Here is a 22,033-nt window from a genome sequence, read left to right as displayed (position 1 = left end):
GGTAAGCATTATTTGTTTGTGCTTAGCTGCTTGTTGTGCTTAAGCATCTCTATGAAATTGGGATCTGATGACGGCAACAACCCCCAAGAAGAATTTACCCCTATTCCTCCAACGATTTATGAACATCTTTGATTTGAGTACTTACTACATGGTGTATGGAGGAGTCCTCTGCTGCTCTCTTAGAAGGCGTTCTTGTCTTGGGACCGCCAGCGTCCTTCACTAAAACAAAATATTCAAAAATTCCAATTATTAATCATAAAAGTGGGGCCCTGTCACAACAGTGTAAACTTAATGTAATTTTGGCTGGTTAACTATTTCTGCAAGCAATACTTTTCTGGGCGTAGCAAGTTTTTGTGCGTACAGGCACATGAAATTGTCCCCTGATATTTTTGACTTTATCAATGTAGAATTTCTTGCAAGCTTGACTAACCTGGTTTCTTATCTTTGAAGTAGTTGTAGTACTGTGAGACGTAGGTCATGACACTGAGTTTATCTGGAACAGTCATGACTGCCATATCATCAGGGTCCAGTAAAGCAGGAATTCCAAGCTCCTGTTCGGCAACATCAAATGCCTACAAACAATTCAGAGAGGGAAAAAAAAGTAATATTGAAACTGGTTGTTAAAGGTATCATACAGGATTGGTTAAGCTGACAAAATAGTCACAGACTACAGCTCCTGTTCGGCAACATCAAATACATACAATCAGTCAACAGAAAAAAATAAATGTTGTTAGTTGAAGGATTGGTTGAGCTGACTAAGTAGTCACAGACAGTGTTAATGTCCAATATTCAATATTTAACCCTTTCGTTATTTTGGTGAATTTCCCCATATGGACAGTGTGTTTATTTTGAATTGTTTACTTAATTTTTTTTGGCAAATGGTGACCCCCCAAATAACAAGTCACAATAGCACCCTCAAGAGTCCTCTTCCCCATTCTGAAAACTGTGTGGCCGTGCAATTCATTTCCTTTTCGATTTACAACTTCTTTTCTGAAGGGATTCAAAAGGACAGTTGAGGGCATTCATCACATACAAAATAAATTGAAAAATAAATTAAATAATCTCCTAGCCTATTATCAAGTAATACATGTAGGCCTACAGTCATGACAGTGTGGCATAATATAAGTAAACAGTTTTTATTACACATGCGATCATATTTCATCATTGAGAGCTTTTAATACACTGACAACAATATGCGCTTAGCGTATAAGGTGCGTGGGCGTGTGCACTGAACCGCACATATCACATCTGCACACATCCATGGACTGTACAGTTATGATAATGGTGGAGAGCTAAAAGAATATGTTTTGTAATTCTTGTAGACAAACCTGTCACATTAATAATAATAATAGACCGTTTTTATATAGCGCTTTTCACGCCCGAGGGGGTGTCTCAAAGCGCTTCCGACAATATTACCCCGGGTCACTGGGCCTTAAATCATTCCTTAAACCATCTCAGCTCCCTGGGGAGTATACAGCCTGTGCGCAATATATGCGCTACTCGGCTAAATCAATCACAAGAACCATCTCTGCCATCACAGGTACCCATTTACCCCTAGGTGGAGAGAAGCAGTTATAGTTAAGTGTCTTGCTCAGGGACACAAGTGTCACGACCGGGATTCAAACCCACACTCTGCTGAACAGAAGCATCAGAGCTTGAGTTTGGTGCTCTTATCCACTCGGCCACGACACATTGTTTACAAAAAGGGTGACCTTGAACACACATGTAAATATAAAGAAAAAGAGTTCCCACATTCAAACAAGGGACCTATAACAAGAGGACATTAGGGTCCATGTTGGGTGAAAATCACTAGTTGGAGCGTGTGTACAAAACCAATGGGAGCTGTTGTCAAAAAGTTTTAAAAGCACTAACAAAAGTGTGACAATAGGGTGTCCCTGATTTCAGGTTTTTAAAGGATTTTACACACTTGTGTGTACAGAAATGTATACGCCAGGGTATTCCTGGATACAAAATTGAAATATTAAATGTCTAAAAATTATTTGTGTTTCATATAAATTTGTAAATGGCGTTTCCAACCTCCAATGGGTATTTTCATGTCAAATTTTTTTCACAAATAGAATTTTTAAAGAATATTTGATTTCATAAAAACAAATAGTTGTTTTCTCATTGTCAATACACTGTATGTGCAAGACTTGAACAGTCTTGTTGATGTAAATCGTATTACTTTATCGCATTAAAGCCATTATACACTTTCGGTACAGAAACAAAAAAAAGTTCACAGATTTACAAACAATTTACAGGGTTTACAGAAGGTAATGGTGAAAGACTTCTCTTGAAATATTGTTCCATGAAATGCTTTACTTTTTGAGAAAACATTAAAACAATATCAATTCTCGATAGCGAGAATTACCGATTTATTTTAAACACATGTCATGACATGGCGAAACGCACGGAAAACAAGAGTGGGTTTTTCTGTTATTTTCTCCCGACTCCAATGACCGATTGAGCCTAAATTTTTACAGGTTTGTTATTATATATATAAGTTGTGATACACGAAGTGTGGGACTTGGACAATACTGTTTACCAAAAGTGTATAATGGCTTTAAGGTCTCACAAATGTCACTCCATGTACACTTTAAGTACACTTATTAAATTATGAATGTTCAAAGTAATTTTGCACTTTGCGCAGCCGTGTGTGTGTGTGGTAGCACTATGGCATGTCACTATTAAACCATTACCATGACATTGTGGAATGTTTACATTGCAACACACACAGCAAACATTCAATCAAGTATAAATTGTTGACTGTTTGTTCTTCTTCACACATGAAATGCAGCCATATTATTGCAACTGAATGAGGAAACGTAAAAAACTAAGCAATGTATGAAAAATTACTTAAATAAAATAATATCCAACATGTCCAAAAAGGACAATGTGGCATCCACATTAAGCACTAGAGTTTATGCTTATCAAGTACAAACATAAATTTGGTGTTTAAATGTACATTGACATTTGAGAAGCATTAGAAAAATCAAGAAAGACGCTGTTAAATTAAAACAGGCATTAAACGCAAGTGACAGGCATGACATTTGCCCATTGAAAAAAGGACAAAGTAGTACAAGGGCTAGTCTACATATGTACAAATGGTAAAGGCTTGTATACTTTTCATGATATTTAATAACCATTTTGTTGAACTTCTGTGGGCAAACAAATTGGAAATCAGACTAAAGTGAGACAAATATTAGGCCTACATGTATGCCCAGACTGGAGTAAGTATTTTCTCTTCACAATCCCCAATTTCTGTAGTCATCCTATCCTACGCACAGTGCCGTCGTCTGTGCAAATATCCAGCCCAGTTCTGTAATAGGGCACATGGCAGAAACAAAATATTGTACATGGAAAGGTTCAATCTAAATCTTAGAGATTCTAAAAAAGTGTATTGACCCCTTGCACTGAGGTCACATGCAGTTATGTCTGCCCATGGTCTACCATTTTATGAGTCAGAGTGCATGTTAAGAGCTTGTAAACGTGCGTAAGACACCTAAAGTGCGCGTTACACGTACAACACTGCACAGGGAAACTGACCACAAAATGGCGAAACCAAAGTATTTAATGTTGTGAATTGTGATGACTTCAGGGAAATTGGGTCAAATTCTTCAGAACCTCTATTTTCCAGCATGCAACCAAAAGATTTTGATCAGTCTCCAGTCACATCATGCTGAGGGCTTCCCATACACACAGCATCGCATTTAATATCTGTTTGTTTGAGTGTGGAAATGGGATCATATGGGGATCACATGGCTTATCAGAGGGAGGCCAGGACAGACAGTTATTTTTTCATAAATCAGCAGGACCTTGTTATATTATTTCCCAAGTGCTACTTCATGTACCTATATAGAAATTGATAATATATTTTCAAGCCTAAGCTCCTGTTCAGTAATATGCTGCCACAAAATATTGTTTTTATATATATTTCTAAATAACTACTTTTTCCATTTTCGTGAGTATGATGACTATTTTGATGACCATTTTGTAAACTGTACATTTCAGTTTTTAGTCGCTGTGTTGCAGTATTTTTAGTTAACCATTGATAAAAATACATGTAACAGTAAAACAAAAACCAACCCAAAATGAGCACTTTAAAGGTATAGGGTCATAAACTGTTTTAAAAAACCCCATAATTCCGAATTATAGGTCAAAACTTGAATATCGATAAAAAATCACTTGTGAGAAAACAGGAAAAAACTGTCACATTATTTTTGTCAAGAATGAAAAATATATCCACGTTTAGAGAGGTACATGTAACAGCGAGTACCACAGCATCTCTGGCTGCAGCATTCAGGATACACACCACAGAAACTTCAAATTCCATGTGGCCTTAAGGCGACCTTTTGGTGTCTATTTTGAAACACTTTAAAATATTTCTAATCAACGGGTCACTTCAGATGGCAAGTTTTGCAAGATGCTTATCTTTATAGGCTTTGAGATCAAAACTACACATTTTTTGGGGGTGAGTCAAATTACCAAACTACGACCCTACCTTTCAGGCAGGACCTTTGGATGCGATCAAGCAAAGAACTGCATCAGACCTGGAATTTCACATAAACCATAAAGGCCATGGCCTCCATTACCTTGGTCTTGGCCTACAATGCCCTTTCAAAAGTTTCCCACAGACTTTAAGATTTCCCAATGGAAGTGCCCTTTACAAAATGAAAATGGCATTGCCCTCACAAAGGTGATATTCCAGGCCTGCTGCATATAATATAGTTGAGACCTCTCCATTGACACTCTGATGATAAAAAAAAGACTAATTCCTGCAATTATCAATGTCTACATGGTCCAACTGGTTTAATCATGCTAATAAAGTCACTTCCTTATAAAGTTCACCAAGTACTGTAAGTTACGCTGCAATGGACATTATGTCAAATATAGTTTAAATTTGCGGTATTGCCTTTCGGGTTTTGGTTTCCACTTCCCACAACAGCTTGTTTACAACATGTTAAAAGGACAACCACACATGCCACCAACATGTAACTGGTATATTTACATATGTACAAACATTATATTTGTGTGGGTTTTTCTTTGGTTAGCTATGACACTGATGTGCATTTATTAAGTTCTGTATACACAGCACTTTCCCAAAATTTATGAACAAAAAATCCACAAGCATATCACTCGGGTGGTATTTTAACCCACAACCATGACAACCTTTGTCAGGCAAGTAGTACCTGTTGAACTTATTAAATTACATAAAGAGTACAATAATTGTTCAAATCCTGTGGTCAAGGTAAATGTCAGAGTTCCATAAAGGCAGAAGAGGGGTCAGTGGGAGGGGAAATTGGCAAGATCCCGCTCAGAACCTTTGCCCCTTTCCCCCAACTGCACAATGTCTGGTCACATTCTCATCTACTTTGGTGAGAAAATAATAACAATTAGGCCTACTCAGAGCTTGATTTGTATACTTTTTTTTGGGGGGGGGGGGGGGGGAGGGGGAGGCAAATTCACAAGACCACAGGGCTAGGTGGCAGTGGTGGCCATTGCTCTCAATGTCCTGATCTTTGCCCCTTTGAAAGTTTTTTATCTACTTGGCTTCTCAGAGACAAAGAGTTAGGCCTATTTATTAAAACTCAGAATGTTAAATATACCTCCGGAATTTGTTGTAAGTTATCAGAAGTAAATGTATGAACTGTTCTTTATTTGTATTTGAACGAGCACTAATTTTATCTGGAGTAATACTCAAAACATTTGTTTTGTTTTGAATACCGACCCGCAATTCATATTCTCGCTTGTGCATGGAAAGTACCCTGTGCGTGTAAATTAAAGTGGCTGTTGAAGCTTCTAAGCCTTTAAAAAATTAGAAGCAACTATTTATTTAGATGTTTCCCAGGGACAAATGTATCAACTAAAAAAAACTTTCACTTTAAGTGCAAGTCAAACAAAATGGCTGCAAGGCTAAAGGATCTGTAAACAATGTTTATGACAAGTTATTTCAATAAATCATATTTAATGATGCTTAACGGCAAAATATATGAACATAAAAATTTTAAAAAAATGGATGGTCTTTGTCCTAGAAGGGTCCTGACATTTCAAATAAAATTCTTTGACCATTTATATGAGATTCGAGGCATTGAATGGTGAGGTATCTAAATGTATGTATTGCGGTAACACGTAGCTATTAACTGGCTGTGTAGATTTGTTCTTAGAGAACTTGCTTGCTATTTATATTGCTGCGGAATAGATCTCAGAATTCAGTAGACTACTTAGTTCTGACTACAGTCCTGCTAAGTAGTAGTTAATAATCAAGAAAGTTTGTTTTTAAACTGTAAATATTCTCTCACAACTAAATAGTCTCCCGAATTCCGAATACTACCCCAAGGCAGTAGAAAAAATAGCAAAACAAGTTTTGAAAGAACAAATCTACACAGTAAGGTAAATATGCAGGTATGGGCTACACAAATATACATAGAAACTAAATTTAAAGTACCAGTATCCTTCTTTTTTAAAAAGGCAAGTTGAAATTAAATTGTTGCTCATTCATGCAATCATTTTTTACAGGGAAAGTGTCACTGCTATTTTAAGAGAAAACGAGACTGGCCTAAATGTCCTTCAAAACACAACACTCTCTTGAATAAACAACTGTAATATAAATAAATTGTAAAACTAACTAATCATTGAAGTTAAGGAAGTAAAAAAAAACCTAATGTAATAGATTTCCAAATGATGTAAAAAAAAAAATGATAGAAGTTTATGGAATGGAAAGAAAAAAAATACAAATAGAGCGAGGGAATAAAACAGCAAGCAAGTCAAAGTTGACTCACTGTATCTCTGGACAATGGACATGAATTAAATTTTCTCTTTAAAGCCATTATACACAGATTTACAAAAAACTAACAGGGTTTACAGTAGGTAATGGTAAAAGACTTCTCTTGAAATATTACTCCATGGAATGCTTTACTTTTTGAGAAAACATTGAAACAATTATCAATACTCAACATCGAGAATTACGGATTTATAGTAAACACATGTCATGACACGGCGAAACGTGCAAAAACAAGAGTGAGTTTTCCCGTTATTTTCTCCCGACTTCGATGACCAATTGAGCCTAAATTTTCACAGGTTTGTTATTTCATATATAAGTTGTGATACACGAAGTGTGGGCCTTTGAACAATACTGTTTACCGAAAGTGTCCCATGGCTTTAAAGGCATAGTACACCTTTGATTTTTTGAACCATTTGATTGTTTTTCCTTCAGAAAATGTAGATCAAACAATAAAGCTAATCTAAAGTCTGGAGTGAATATGTCCTCGCAGGAAGAACAATCCCTAATAGCAATAAACAATCTGAGAAACATTACTGACAGTAACGCTTATTAAATTCAAATTTTGGGGCATAAAAACTGATAACTTTTTTGAACAACCACATTCCTTCAAAATGAAACTCTCAAAAATGCTTTAAACTCGTAACTATCGAAAGCTGCTGTAAGCTTTAAACCACAAGTTTTTATTGCTATTAATTTTAAGAGTGATTACCAATGGTATACATGTACCTTCCCTTTAAGTGACATACAATACAACAGGATGCATGGTATATAATGTACATGTGTACCTCTTCCGTATCAACATATATAACACAACCACCAGCTGTTTACAATGTATGTATAAATTTGCCGTGCCTGATCATCATGCTTCCTGTGCCCAATTTAAAACTTAAATTTGCATCGGGGATAAAGAATATTAATTTTGGTTTTTACCCATACACCGATGTGTGTAAGCACTGTATACTCAGAACTTTCCCCGAGTCCTGTGAAAAAATATCACAAGCATGTTACTCGGGTGGGATTCGAAATAGGATTCGAACTGCCTCTAGCTGCCGGGCAACCTCGGTAGTCTAGTTGGTAAGACACTGCTCTAGAATTGCAAGGGTCGTGGGTTCGAATCCCACCCGAGTAACATGCCTGTGATATTTTTTCACAGGACTTGGGAAAGTACCGAGTATACAGTGCTAACACACATCGGTGTATGGGTAAAAACCAAAATTAATAAAATTTAAAACTTCTGCTTTAAGCACAACAACCTTTCTCAAGCATAGGAAAAAGGTTACCGGCCTAAATGCCACTTGTCCTGTGTTCTGATTATAGCTGGTTCCCAGTCAATCTTCCCTAAGAAGGGAGTATTAGTACAGCAATATTTTCTGCTTGCGTTATTTTTTGAACAGCTATTTCTACAGATTCAGAATGGAACTTACCAATGCATTATTCTGTCGCACATTCTCCTTCGACAAGGAATTGAAATCTCTGAAAGAGAACAAACAATGTATGAGAAGGTTAAACAGGTTGAAAAATACATGTACAGACAAAATATTTACAACTACAAGTTTCAGGATTTGTTGTTTTGTTTCTACAGGTTAACCCTGGAAAGCGCCCGCTATATTTTTTTGAACGTGGACTTGTGGCTGGGTGATTGCAGTCACTATGGGGTTTTGCGCATATAATATATGAGTTCAGAAATATGAAAAATTCGTTTTTTATTCCTTTTCTAACTTCCTATGGATGCTACAAGAATCCTAAGGGAATGTGGATGGTATTTATATAATTTTGGAATATTATTATTATTATTTTTTTGTACCATACAAAAACTGTATAGTGACAGCAATCACCAAGACACGCACTTATGGACTAACTAGCTTAGTTTCAGTATAGATGCCCCAGTATAGGATAAACTGAAATAGCAGGGCCAGTGGATTTTTTTCTCCAGATGTGGCAGAAGAAAAACCAATTGGTCAGTGACAGCTGTCACTGTGGTGACTTGTTTGAGGGTTAAAATGCTGCATTGATGTTTTTGAGTTTTTGTTTATGACCACAAAGTCCAAAATTATAAAAATATTAATATTTGAACTTACTGTGAAAATGTACACATTACGCTGCATGCACTTCCCTCTAGAGGGTTTATGAAGTACATACATGTACATGTAGACTTTATCGCAAATATTAGATATGCGCGAATTATGCAAGGAATGAGGTGCATGCTGGTCTAGCTAAGTTTGATAGCGAGCTAGACCAGCATGCACCTCATCAACAGTTAGCGCTTGCGCAACGGGTCTACATGTATCATGTACATCAGTTCTTTTCTTCAAGCAAACTTGAACCCTAGATTCAACCCATAGCAACAAGAGGTGTGATAGTAACCTATATTGCATCAAAAATATCACCTCCTGCGTATTGCGATGTTCTACTCAAGTAACACCACATATTGCAGCGTTTTAACCTACACGCAAAACATACAGCTGTTCCCATACGGCATATTGTGTTAAGTTACGCGTCAAGTTTTCTTAAAGATAAATTTGTTGTCACGTGTGCGCTTGTGGAATATGGCGAGTACAGTGGGTCTGCGACCTGTATCCAACCTCGTCTTCAGCGTTGTTAGATATGGGACGCAGAAGCACTATTTTTCTGTATTCCACTCGTGCTTTTGTGATAATTAATAAAGCATGGGGGTAAGGTTCCAGGAATGTATAACAACTGGCCCATAAGATAGTACAAGAATATTAATTACCAAGGCTTAAAATATCACGCTTGGTACATGTACAGACACCAGAGCTGTATAAATTTGTACGATATCCTTTTTATATTATACAGCCAACAGCTGATTTACTTGTAGTCAACAGCTGGCGTGGGTGGCTTTTGAGCTTTCAACCGGTCAGACGAACATCCTGGGCCCAATTTCACAGAGCTGGTTAAGCACAAATATACACTTAACCCAAAAAAATGCTGCTAACCAGAATAAGGTTACCAGCCAAAATACCATATGTAACATATTCAATTTGTGACTGGTATCCTGTTCACTATTGCTAAGCAGAGTTTTTTAAAGAGGATTTTGAAATTGGGCCCAGGGCCTGACCTGATCAAAACAAGATTTCTTGTGACAGCTCAAAAGATTGAGAGAGTGATAAAGTATAGAATGAGTTAACGTGAGATGACGGCAACTGGATGGTTTACATACATGTAGTCTGAGGTAGTCTATGACTAAGTATCAAAAGTGGAAATGATGAATTAAGACAGTAATGTCATCTCCACGAGTCCACTTCAACTGGAGGTTGGGAGGGGAAACGCATTCTCAGAGTTTATAAATTATCCTGTCAGCTAAAAATAGATGCATTGTTTTCACAAACAGTTGAAAATTAGTTTTTTCCTTTTATTTTGTTTTCAAAAGTTAAAATAAACAATTGCAGAAGTTGTTAAGAGAGTAATGTGATCTCCACTATAACTGAAGGTTGGGAGGGGAGACCATTTGGGTGTTTTAATAAAGTATCCTGTGAGCTGAAAATAAGTGCATCAATTGTTATCATAAACAAGATTAACAGTTTAAACAAGTTAAAATAAAAAAATGCACAAATTGTTAAAGGTCTCACATTTCGTCCCTAGCACAATCTGTCACAAAGTTTTATTTCATTTCACTTCATTTATTAACTCTGGTTTTGAAGACAAGGACTCTAAAAAAAACTGAACTTAATCACTATGCTAGCCAAGAACCCCCTGGAGAGATGGGATGTCAAAGAAGGAAGTTTCAGTTTCAGGGAAAACCCGTGCAATTAGGTAGGAACTGAAACCCAATCCACATATTGCCCCCCCCTACCAGAACGTATTCACGTTCACTTCAGCATTGTCGCAATAGAACCTTACTCAATCCCAATCAGAACGCCTCCCCCCCTTTACTATGACCAGTGCCCAATTTCATAAAGCCTGTAGGCACAAAAAAACTTGCTAGGCAAATACAAATCTTCCTCAGCAGAAACAGTTGACCACCAAAAATTACATAAAGTTTACCACTAACAAATGGCAAAGACATTTTCTAAGCAGTATTTTTTGCTTAAACAGCTTTAATGACACTTGGCCTTGGGCTGTGCTTACCACATAATGCGCTTGTGACCCGTCACACACTTTACAGGGCGCCATAAGTGCAGCATTATAGAACCAAGACATTTGGCCTATGTCATATGTGGGGCTAGTATGTATAGAGTATAGTTGTAACTAAGCTTGGGCGATATCGATTTATTTTATTCACGATATATCGCCGACAATATATCGCGATATTCGATATAATCGCGATTAATGAAATTTGACATCATCAGTCTTAAAACTCCAAGTGAAAGTTGTAGAAGAGACAGTCCTAGTATAAGAGAGGTGTTCTAATGACCTATTCTTCTGGTTTTACTCCAAACCTATGGGGTATCAGCTAGCAAATACACCGCGATATTTAATCGATATATCGATATATCGCGATATATCGATATTTCGATTAAAACCAAATCCATCCGATTCCAATATCGTGTCCAAATTAATATCGCGATATTCGATAATATCGTGATATCGCCCAAGCTTAGTTGTAACAAAAGGCTTTTAAGCAATTAAATGGCTCGTGACCACAAACAAATATGGAATTACTTAAAGCCATTGGACACTTTCGGTACAGAAATTTTTTTTAAAGCTCACAGATTTACAAATAACTTACAGGGTTTACAGAAGGTAATGGTGAAAGACTTCTCTTGAAATATTATTCCATGAAATGCTTTACTTTTTGAGAAAACATTAAAACAATATCAATTCTCGATAGCAAGAATTACGGATTTATTATAAACACATGTCATGACACGGCGAAACGCGCGAAAACAGGAGTGGGTTTTCCCGTTATTTTCTCCCAACTCCGATGACCGATTGAGCCTAAATTTTCACAGGTTTGTTATTTTATATATAAGTTGTGATACACGAAGTGTGGGCCCTGGACAATACTGTTCACCGAGAGTGTCCAATGGCTTTAATTTACATTTTTATTGCTAGAATTACCCAAAAGATATGTTAACACCTGCAGATAAGTCAACATTCACTCCAAGTGGTCTGGCTGGCTAGTTCAGTGTTAAAAAGCATCCCTTTTTAATTTTGAAATTTGGACAAGGGAAAAAGGTGTCGACAGACTAGTGAAATGACATGAGCTACATGTAACTGGTCCTGTTGACTAGCCACTGCTGCAGTTTTAAGGGCAAACCCTGATTATTTTTCTCCAAGGTGCTTGATTAGCCTATACTTTGAAACTCAACAGAATTAAAAGATATATTTATCAACATTTTAACATTTTTTTTTTTACTGACTTGAAAAACACCAAACTTTTCTTGTCATGAGTCTTCTAGCCTGAGGCTAAAATAACCAGTCTAAAATTAGAGCCTTACATGTACAAACAATGCATTTGACTCAAAAATCATTACATGTGTACAGTGCACCCACTACATCTCAAAAAAAAATTATCAAACAACAAGACAAAAAAAACTTACATAAAGAAGGTCTTCCCCATTATGTCCAGAGGTAGAGTAACTTGTACAGCGTAGATAACGAGCCAACAACCTCAGTACACAAGTTTATTTATGAATAAGGTGCAAACTGTGGGAGACAATTCCTACATTGACATAATTCGTACATTCGTGGATTGCCGATATACTCAAGGAATTCCTTCATGGATTAACTCAGAAATCACCGACGCCCTAAACTCACTGACCGGAGTGACCGAAATTATGACAAGTGTTAAACAGTTGATTGAAGAAAAGGTAGATGAATGGCTTCCTTTGCATTGGGGAAGAAAAGCCGATCTGGTGTCATACTTCCTGGCGGCAAACTTCAGAAACGACCACCAATCCTCAGAAGATCACCCACTGTTTACCAACTCTAATTACCAAAGCAAACTGTCACACTACACCTGAAACTGGCATTACTCTGTCCCACCAGTGCTGTTGTTGAAGAAACCATTCCTCAGGAAACTGTCTTTGATCTGCCAAGAGTTTCTACACAGGTCAGGTCTCAGATGTTGTCAGACAACTTCACAAGTTTTGTAAATCTGGGAGACAATTTCTTGAATCTCATTGAGTTGATGATACACACAAAAGCATTGACGATGATGAAGAAGCAAAGGTTGGAGAAATTCTTGAAGTACAAAACCGTCAGATAGACACGTGTACAGTTTGCTTGCAAATGGCACAAACTAGCACCGACTGGGGACGACCAACCTGTACAAAGATAGAGCTGGCAACATTCCCATTAATGCAGTAGTTAACAAATTGAGTACAGCCTGATTACTGATTATGTTCATTACCAATAACCAACAGCTGAGGGTTATAGAATGAGTGCAGGTGTCTGCATCAGTGAAATGCAGAGAGCTGGCAGACTAGGTAAGGGGCGACCCACGATGAGCTGGGAGACTAGGTAGGGACGACCTTCGATGTCGCCCGTTTCCTCAGACGAAACCAAGACTCGGACCTTCCAAGCTTTTAAGTTTGTCAAAATGTCCTCAAAATTTAGCACAAGGCCAAAATCTTGTCACCGGGGGGTTGTGAATCATCACTGTCCAATGACATCAGGGGACCATTTTTAACAGCTAGCGCTAATAAGGTAATTCTCTGCTAAGCAGATTAATAATATAGCACCAGTCGAGGTGCATGTATATCATTTGGAATATTAGCTGGTAGACAACAGAAGATTAGTAAGCGATTTAAAGCCATTGGACCCTTTCGGTTCAGAAAAAAAAAAAAAAAAAAGTTACAGGGTTTACAGAAGGCAATGGTGAAAGACTTCTCTTGAAATATTATTCCATGAAATGCTTTACTTTTTGAGAAAACAGCAAAACAATATAAATTCTCGTTAACGAGAATTACGGATTTATTTTAAACACATGTCATGACACGGCGAAACGCCAGAAACAAGGGTGGGTTTTTCCGTTGTTTTCTCCCGACTCCGATGACCGATTGAGCCTAAATTTTCACAGGTTTGTTATTTGATATAGAAGTTGTGGTACACAAAGTGTGGGCCTTGGACAACACTGTTTACCGAAAGGGTCCAATGGCTTTAAGCTTTGATAGAGTCTTATTTTGCAAAGTGTCTCCTGTGTGTCTGATGAGGAATGTCAACCACCTTGAGAAATGTACAAGGGAGACAGTGAACATGAGCAAAGTGGACCCTGTGTGTCTAATGAGGAATGCTAACCGCCTTGAGAGATGTACAAGGGAGACAGTTGACATGAGCTGACTGCATGATGTCCAAGACACTTGCTTAGAAAGTCATGTGAGAGCATTACATAATTCAAGGCAGGAACCTAATCCTGTCACACAGGATATCATGTTCATTAACTTTATCCTTGGGGTGATAAAACGCCATCTCTTCCATACTCCTGATGTTTCTAGTCTGGGCTTATCATTTTAAGGGATAAACTAGTGAGCTAAAGATGTCTTTAAAACCAGGTCTTAAAATATTGAGACAATTACAAGACCTGGATGAATCGACAGCAGTGGCTTTATCTATAGTGTGGTTAGTCTTGGTGCAAGTCGTTGTTATTCACTATCACTCAACTATCGCGATCCCCGCTCCACTTCTCCTCGCCGCGCACACTACCATCAAACATTAGCGAGCGCTGTTGCAGAAACTTCCAGATCGCCACACCACACCACAATCTTGCTGGTAGGATCGCGGCTTACAGAAACGCCCTCTATCGGTGGAATAGTCGTGACAAGTTTCTGCGTTGAGTGTATGAGGCCTATGGTATTACCACACAGGTTTTACCAACTCAACAAGAACGTCTTGCAAGACTAGTATGCTTTGAGGGATGGTCATGGTGGTTCTGGTTGCCTCATGTGACTGATTCAAAGGATGCAGTGTTAAAACTGGGCTGTTCCCCTGTTTCTTGCCTTTAAGGAAAGACAAGTAACCAACTCGATGGTTTAGTTGGGTGAGTGTATGCTACAAGGACTGGCGCTGTGCAACACAGGTGTTTTTAGGCCGAGGTAACCAATGTGAATTCCCCTTGTGGGAGGCAACAAGCACACCTGCCTCTTCACACATGGAAATGGATCGTAATGCCAAATGTTGCCTGCAATGGTCACATGCACCAGGGCGACACCAACCAAAAGGTAAGGATTGCTAAGGAGGTTAGTGGTGAAGGCCCAGTTTCTAGCATTTATTTTGCTGACAAGACATGTAAATTGTTGTCTGTGGTGTTTTGAAGATAAGATCAGGGCCCGATTTCATAAAGCTGTTTTATGTATAAAATACTGCTTAAAAAAATTGCTCTGCTTACCATCCAAGCAAGTTTTTGTGCCTACAAGCTTTATGAAATTGGGCCCTGGTTACCAGTCTTGTTAATTTATCTTTTTCTTGTGCATTTTTAATTGTGTTCTGTAGTTTTAATCATTTTAATGTAGGCCCCTTATTGCACGATAATCTTAAATTATTATTATTTACTAAAATTATGTATAGTAATATTTTGAGGAGTCACATTGTCTGAATTTGTCTAAACAGTATCCAACTCTGGATAACAATTTCTGGTGGTTGACATTGCAGTTACAAACTCTTCACTTTCACTTGAAATTGAAGTTAAATCCACTTTTGAGATTACAGCAGATGCATTTATCTGCACTTCAGAATTTCGGTACTTTTGGTACGACACAAAACACAAATGCCATGATTCACATTAAACTTACGAAGTTTAAAATTAATGATGGTAGAAAGCTTCCCTTAAAATAATACTTGCTGAGGTGCAGTAGTTTTTGAGAAGTGAGTAAAACAACTTCACAAGGACTCTCCTGAAACATTACGCAACTCTCCTGACATGCCTGAAATATTGCCCTGTAATTTTCACCTTTTTCTTAAAAACTTGGCCACTAGCGAAGCTGAAACTTCTACAGGCAAATTATATTACATACATTCATGCACAATGAGTAGGGATTCATGTCATGGCCAAACCTTGATCTACATAAGGTATCAGCACTCAAGTCATGATTTGTACATAAGTTATTAACAAATGTTTTATTTCAACAAAAATATACTCACATTAGATCTGGGCGGTAATGATGTAAAATGGCACAGAAAGCCAGCCCATCCTTCCATGATTTCTGCATATTGGCAACCTTGACGTCCCTGTAGCCTTCAGTGGTTCTCTGGGCCCACACCAACAGGGCTTTAGTCCCTGTCAGGGGCATCTTGAAGGTTAGGGTGGCACTTCACTGGCGTCTTCAGTCAGTAATGATCCTTTTGTATTTGGTGTCTTGCCTCAAGAATGCTTGCTGAGAGGTTAAAGGTACTATACAGAATGGGTTGGGCAGACAGTCTTAATGTTTTGTGTGATCAACTATACATGAAAAAACAAACCTGTTAAAATGTTGGCTTAATTTTGGCCGTTGTGTGAGTCGCAAGAAAATAGTGAAAAACCAGGATTTTCAGCATGTCAACACATTGTCCTTAATTTTGGTTTCAACAACCGAAATGCATTTTTGTTACCTTTTCAGATACATTTCTTTCTTAGATCAATAATGACAATGACTCCTTTTCAGAGGGAAATATTTCACAGAAAAAGCGGTTTTAGTATGAACTTCTTAATCAGTAGACCTAAGCCTTTAGACTACAATTAAACAATGAATTTGTTTGTCCTAAGTACAAATCCTGTATAATACCATTAAGTATTTGATGAAAGTTTTATAAAAAGAGAAGTGGGTAGGCATTCTCACAATTGAACAAAGGTCACACAACGTTTCTCTTTGTTAAACTTGGTCCCCATAGGAGATTCTTTACCACCAGGAACAATATAACGACAATAGCAAGTTCACAAAACTGTGCCTGCTAAAGTGTGTGGCTTTTCATGCATTAAGAGTAAGAAAGCTCAGGAAGTATATTTCATAGAAAGTGCAACATATTGTGGTTTCAATAAGTAACTTAAGGTGTAGATTCCCTTGAGAGTTTCACAGCCTGGTTGTCTTTCATAACATATAATTGTTAAGAAAGAGCACCTTCATTCTTCTCCATGAGAAAGCTTGAGACAATGAAGTCTGTATCTGTATCTGTATTGATTGTTGAGCCAGCAAAAAAATCTAAAGACACATCACACCAGCTTTGCGCATTGTGTGGATGGGATGGCTTAATTTTTGAAGTGCTTAGTGAGGGTGTCCTTGAAGATATCTAATCTTAATGAGTTGCTAGTAATCCAACTAATGGGTAAGGCATTCCAGTCCTTGATGGTGGACGGAAAAAACTGCTGCCGTAGATTTTGTATACAGTATTAGGCCAAATAAAAAAATATACCAGTTGATCGTCCCCGCCCGCATCCTTTTTTGGGGCCACATCCTTTTTTTTTTATTTACTATTTACAATTTTTCGAATTTTGTATAATAAAATGAGAAGTCAAAAAACGTGCGATGCGGCCTACTACATGTAGAGCGACGAACTGCCGAGCCGCGACCGAGTCAGACTAAACCATTATGTGAGAGGGGTGTTACAAACCCGTGCGTGGGCACTTTATGCGTGAACGGCGGGTATTTGTAAACAAACAGCGCATGCACTGCCACACGGGTTTGTAACACCCCTTTCACAATGGTTTAGTCAAACTCGGCCGCAGCTCGGTAGTTCGTCGATCTTCATGTAGTAGGCTGGTGCCTGATTTATAAAGCGTTGAGCATATTGAGAAGTCAAAAAACGTGCGATGCGGCAGCAAAAACAACAGTGAGTACCGAGCAGAAAATTGCATTTTTTGACGATGTTTTTAATTTCACTCAACAAAAAGGAAATGCAAGCATAATGAATGTATATTGAGTATGAGGGGAAAGTTTGGGTAATGTAGTACTAAAGAAACTTCAGTTATTGCTGGCTAACGGTCGTAAAACTTTCACCTATCAACGCTGATTTGAAAAACATGTAGCGTTAACGAGGCCCAAAATGTTAGACCCACGGGGAGCCTTTATAGTTTCTAGAAGAACTTAGCGGCCATCTTGAAAAAAAAATAGTAAATAGTAAATAGTAAGGCCCTCATCCTCCTCTTTTTTGAAAAACCCGGACGATCAACTGGTGTTTTTTATTTGGCCTTATGTGAAATAAAACTGAAAGTGCCTCTAATATTATTATAGGCCTACAACAAGTACAAACAGAAAGGACTTTACATCAATTATAGTTCACAACAGGATGACCATATGTATCAAGTTTCAATTCCTGTGTTATTACAATTACATTCCATAAAGCTGTCTAACTCTAACTAAAATTGTTGCTTGGTACATGTAGGAGTCTATGCTGAGCAGGACCCAACTTCTTCATAGATTAGAACTGCTTAAAAAAACACCACCAAAAATGGCTAAGCACAGCAGATAAATTGTTATTTTGATTTGATAAATTTGTCATATACATACAGTTTAACATGAGAGACAATATGACAGTAAACACTACACCAATTCTTCCCAAGAAGTTCGATGTTTACACCGTCCCGGGGCGGGGCGGGCAGGGGGGGGGGGTACAGACAATACGGAAAGTAACGAGCGTCTCAAGACTGAACTACAAGTAAAATGCAACGAAGGCCGGCCGCCGACATGGCCGAGGATCGACACTCCTTCACTTTTGGCTTGAACCATGTTGAACTTAAATGACCTCTTACTTATTACATACTCAAATTATATCTTCAACACTTAAAAACAATAAACGGAATAATTTGTTTATTAATTGTATTAAGATATTTGCACATTTGTTACGACATTCCAAAGTTTTTACTTACCTTTTCTTACAACCTTACGTGAGACTGCCCTGTTATTAATATCACGAAATACGAATGAGATGTCACCGAACGGAACCTAGCACAGTAATGGGCCCGAAATAGCCAGCCGCGTATTCCCGGAAAAAGCCAGCCGTGTATTCGGAAAATAGAACACATACAGTACAGGGAGGTTCAATATTCTGAAGATGAAGATCTGTTTTATTCGAACGAACTTTGAAATACTAGCCATAAACCACAACTTTTTATTTGATAATATGTCAATTTAATAAGTATTTATGATTAAAAAACAATGAAAAAAGAAATAAACTTTTAACAAGACGTCACAAAATGACCCGCAAACACAAAGGCAAAAATTAAATCGTTTGTGTTACACTGTGTCATTAATATACTGTGTAAATACATAACTATAATTTGAAAATAATTTGTACCCTTCATTAAGACAAAAATTTGCTTTTTTATTCCAGAATCTGCAAGACTGATATACTGGGCGGATCAAATTTTGGAGCTGGCCAATTTGGTCAATTAATTAGTGGTTAATTAATCACAATAATATACGCAATTTTCAATATATTTTAATACCGCACTAACAATGCGGTTGACTTAAAAACAATTTGAAAAGAATTTGTACCCTTCATTAAGACAAAAATTAACTTTTTTATTCCAGAATCTTTAAGACTGATATACTGGGCAGATCAAATTTTGGAGCTGGCTAATTTGGTCCACTAATTAGTGGTTAATTAATCACAGTAATATACGCCATTTTCAATATATTTTACCGCACATAACAATGCGGCTGACTTAAAAAACAATTTGAAAAGAATTTGTACCATTCATTATGACAAATATTTGCTTTTTTATTCCAGAATCGTGAAGACTGATATACTGGGCGGATCAAATTTTGGAGCTGGCTAATTTGGTAAATTAATTAGTGGTTAATTAATCACAATAATATACGCAATTTTCAATATATTTTACCGCACTAACAATGCGGTTGACTTAAAAACAATTTGAAAAGAATTTGTACCCTTCATTAAGACAAAAATTAACTTTTTTGTTCCATAATCTTTAAGACTGATATACTTGGCAGATCAAATTTTGGAGCTGGCTAATTTGGTCCACTAATTAGTGGTTAATTAATCACACTAATATACGCCACTTTCAATATATTTTACCGCACTAACAATGCGGTTGACTTAAAAACAATTTGAAAAGAATTTGTACCCTTCATTAAGACAAAAATTTACTTTTTTATTCCATAATCTTTAAGACTGATATACTGGGCAGATCAAATTTTGGAGCTGGCTAATTTGGTCCACTAATTAGTGATTAATTATGCACACTAATATACGCCACTTTTAATATATTTTACCGCACATAACATTGCGGTTGACTTTAAGACAATTTGAAAAGAATTTGTACCCTTCATTAAGACAAAAATTTGCTTTTTTATTCCAGAATCTGCAAGACTGATATACTGGGCGGATCAAATTTTGGAGCTGGCCAATTTGGTCAATTAATTAGTGGTTAATTAATCACAATAATATACGCAATTTTCAATATATTTTACCGCACTAACAATGCGGTTGACTTAAAAACAATTTGAAAAGAATTTGTACCCTTCATTAGGACAAAAATTAACTTTTTTGTTCCATAATCTTTAAGACTGATATACTTGGCAGATCAAATTTTGGAGCTGGCAAATTTGTTCCACTAATTAGTGATTAATTAATCACACTAATATACGCCACTTTCAATATTATTTTACTGCACATAAACAATGCGGTTGACTTTAAAACAATTTGAAAAGAATTTGTACCCTTCATTAAGACAAAAATTAACTTTTTTGTTCCAGAATCTTTAAGACTGATATACTTTGCAGATCAAATTTTGGAGCTGGCAAATTTGTTCCACTAATTAGTGATTAATTAATCACACTAATATACGCCACTTTCAATATTATTTTACTGCACATAAACAATGCGGTTGACTTTAAAACAATTTGAAAAGAATTTGTACCCTTCATTAAGACAAAAATTTGCTTTTTTATTCCAGAATCTTCAAGACTGATATACTGGGCAAATCAAATTTTGGAGCTGGCCAATTTGCTTCACTAATTAGTGGTTAATTAAACACACTAATATACGCCATTTTCTATATATTTTAATACCGCACATAACAATGCGGTTGACTTAAATACAATTTGAAAAGAATTTGTACCCTTCATTAAGACACAATTTGCTTTTTATTCAAGAATCTTTAAGACTGATATACTGGGCGGATTAAATTTTGGAGCTGGCCAATTTGGTCTACTAATTAGTGGTTAAGTAAATCACACTAATATACGCCATTTTCAATATAATTACCGCACATAACAATGCGGTTGACTTAAAAACAATTTGAAAAGAATTTGTACCCTTCATGAAGACAAAAATTAACTTTTTTATTCCAGAATCTTTAAGACTGATATACTGGGCAGATCCAATTTTGGAGCTGGCCAATTTGGTCCACTAAAAATTAGTGGTTAATTAACCACAGTTATAGATGCCATTTTCAATGTATACGCACAATTGCATAGGCGGTGGACATAACAAAAATCGGAAAAAAAATTGTACCCTTAATTAGAGGGGAAAAAAATGTTTTCTTAGTTCCAGAACTTTGAAGATTGATATACTGGGCGTATCAATTTATTTAGCTGGCAAATTTGGTCCACTAATTAGTGGTTAATCAACTATGCACAATATTTCCTACAGAACAATCTCTTAAAAAAATTATTGTTCCCTTCATTATGATAAAAAAAAATTGTATTTTTTAGCCCCCAATCCTCCAGACTTAATATAGCTACTAGCAAGTAAAGTTCTGCACGATCAGAAGAATAGCTGTTGAGGTTCTCTTTGAACTAGAAGTTACATTTTCATATTTAAATTAAAACAGTTTCCCTTATGAACCAAAAAGAATTCAGACTTGAACTTGTTTGACATTATAACCAAGTAAAGGCCTGAGCGATTTTGACTAAGAAGATGGCTGCCCGAGGTCGGTTGGAGCAGTGAAAATGGGGTAAGACTAATTGAAGCTTTGGAGAACACCATTAATTTGTTTTTAAATTGTTTCACGCCCCCTTAATGTAAGCTTCCTTTGGAACATTTATTAACTTCTAATTTAAAATGGTCCTGACATTAGCAGAAAAACAAAAACAACATCATATTGGGCAAAAAATATATCAAGGCTAAAGCAAAATAATTAGTTTTGCATTTCAAAGTTATCGGGTGCTGGCCTTTACTTTAAGAAAGAGTAACAACGCACTGAATATGAGCTATTTCAATTAAGAAAACACATGATGTAAATAAACTGAAAATACATGGACAAAACTCATTCAAAGGACAACATAACTGTGCTTAAAGTCACCTGGAAATTTAATTTTTATTTTTTCAAACATTAAAAGTAGATGTTTAGTAACAATAAAACATTTTTTTTTAGTAATTGTTTGTCATGATTTATAATAATATGTTTAAAAAATA

General features: G+C 36.7%; 1 protein-coding gene across 2 annotated transcripts in view; it reads right to left on the bottom strand.

The window, feature by feature from the left end:
• The window catches only part of LOC139943935 (uncharacterized), a 31,578-nt gene extending 12,959 nt beyond the window's left edge, over positions 1-18,619 (bottom strand). For both annotated transcript variants that reach the window (XM_071940835.1, XM_071940836.1), the window contains exons 1-5: positions 18,519-18,619; positions 15,821-16,053; positions 8,206-8,254; positions 431-572; positions 146-219 (exon numbers count right to left, since the gene is read on the bottom strand). In XM_071940835.1, coding sequence (XP_071796936.1) covers positions 146-219; positions 431-572; positions 8,206-8,254; positions 15,821-15,969 — 414 coding nt within the window. In that variant the 5' untranslated portion in view covers positions 15,970-16,053; positions 18,519-18,619. The remainder of the gene's footprint in view (positions 1-145; positions 220-430; positions 573-8,205; positions 8,255-15,820; positions 16,054-18,518) is intronic.
• Positions 18,620-22,033: the final 3,414 nt, after the last annotated feature.

This window comes from Asterias amurensis, chromosome 11 (assembly GCF_032118995.1).
Source record: "Asterias amurensis chromosome 11, ASM3211899v1".
NCBI lineage: Eukaryota > Metazoa > Echinodermata > Asteroidea > Forcipulatida > Asteriidae > Asterias > Asterias amurensis.
The sequence above is the reverse complement of the archived record's forward strand: the minus strand, read 5'-3'. Positions and strand labels throughout refer to the sequence as shown.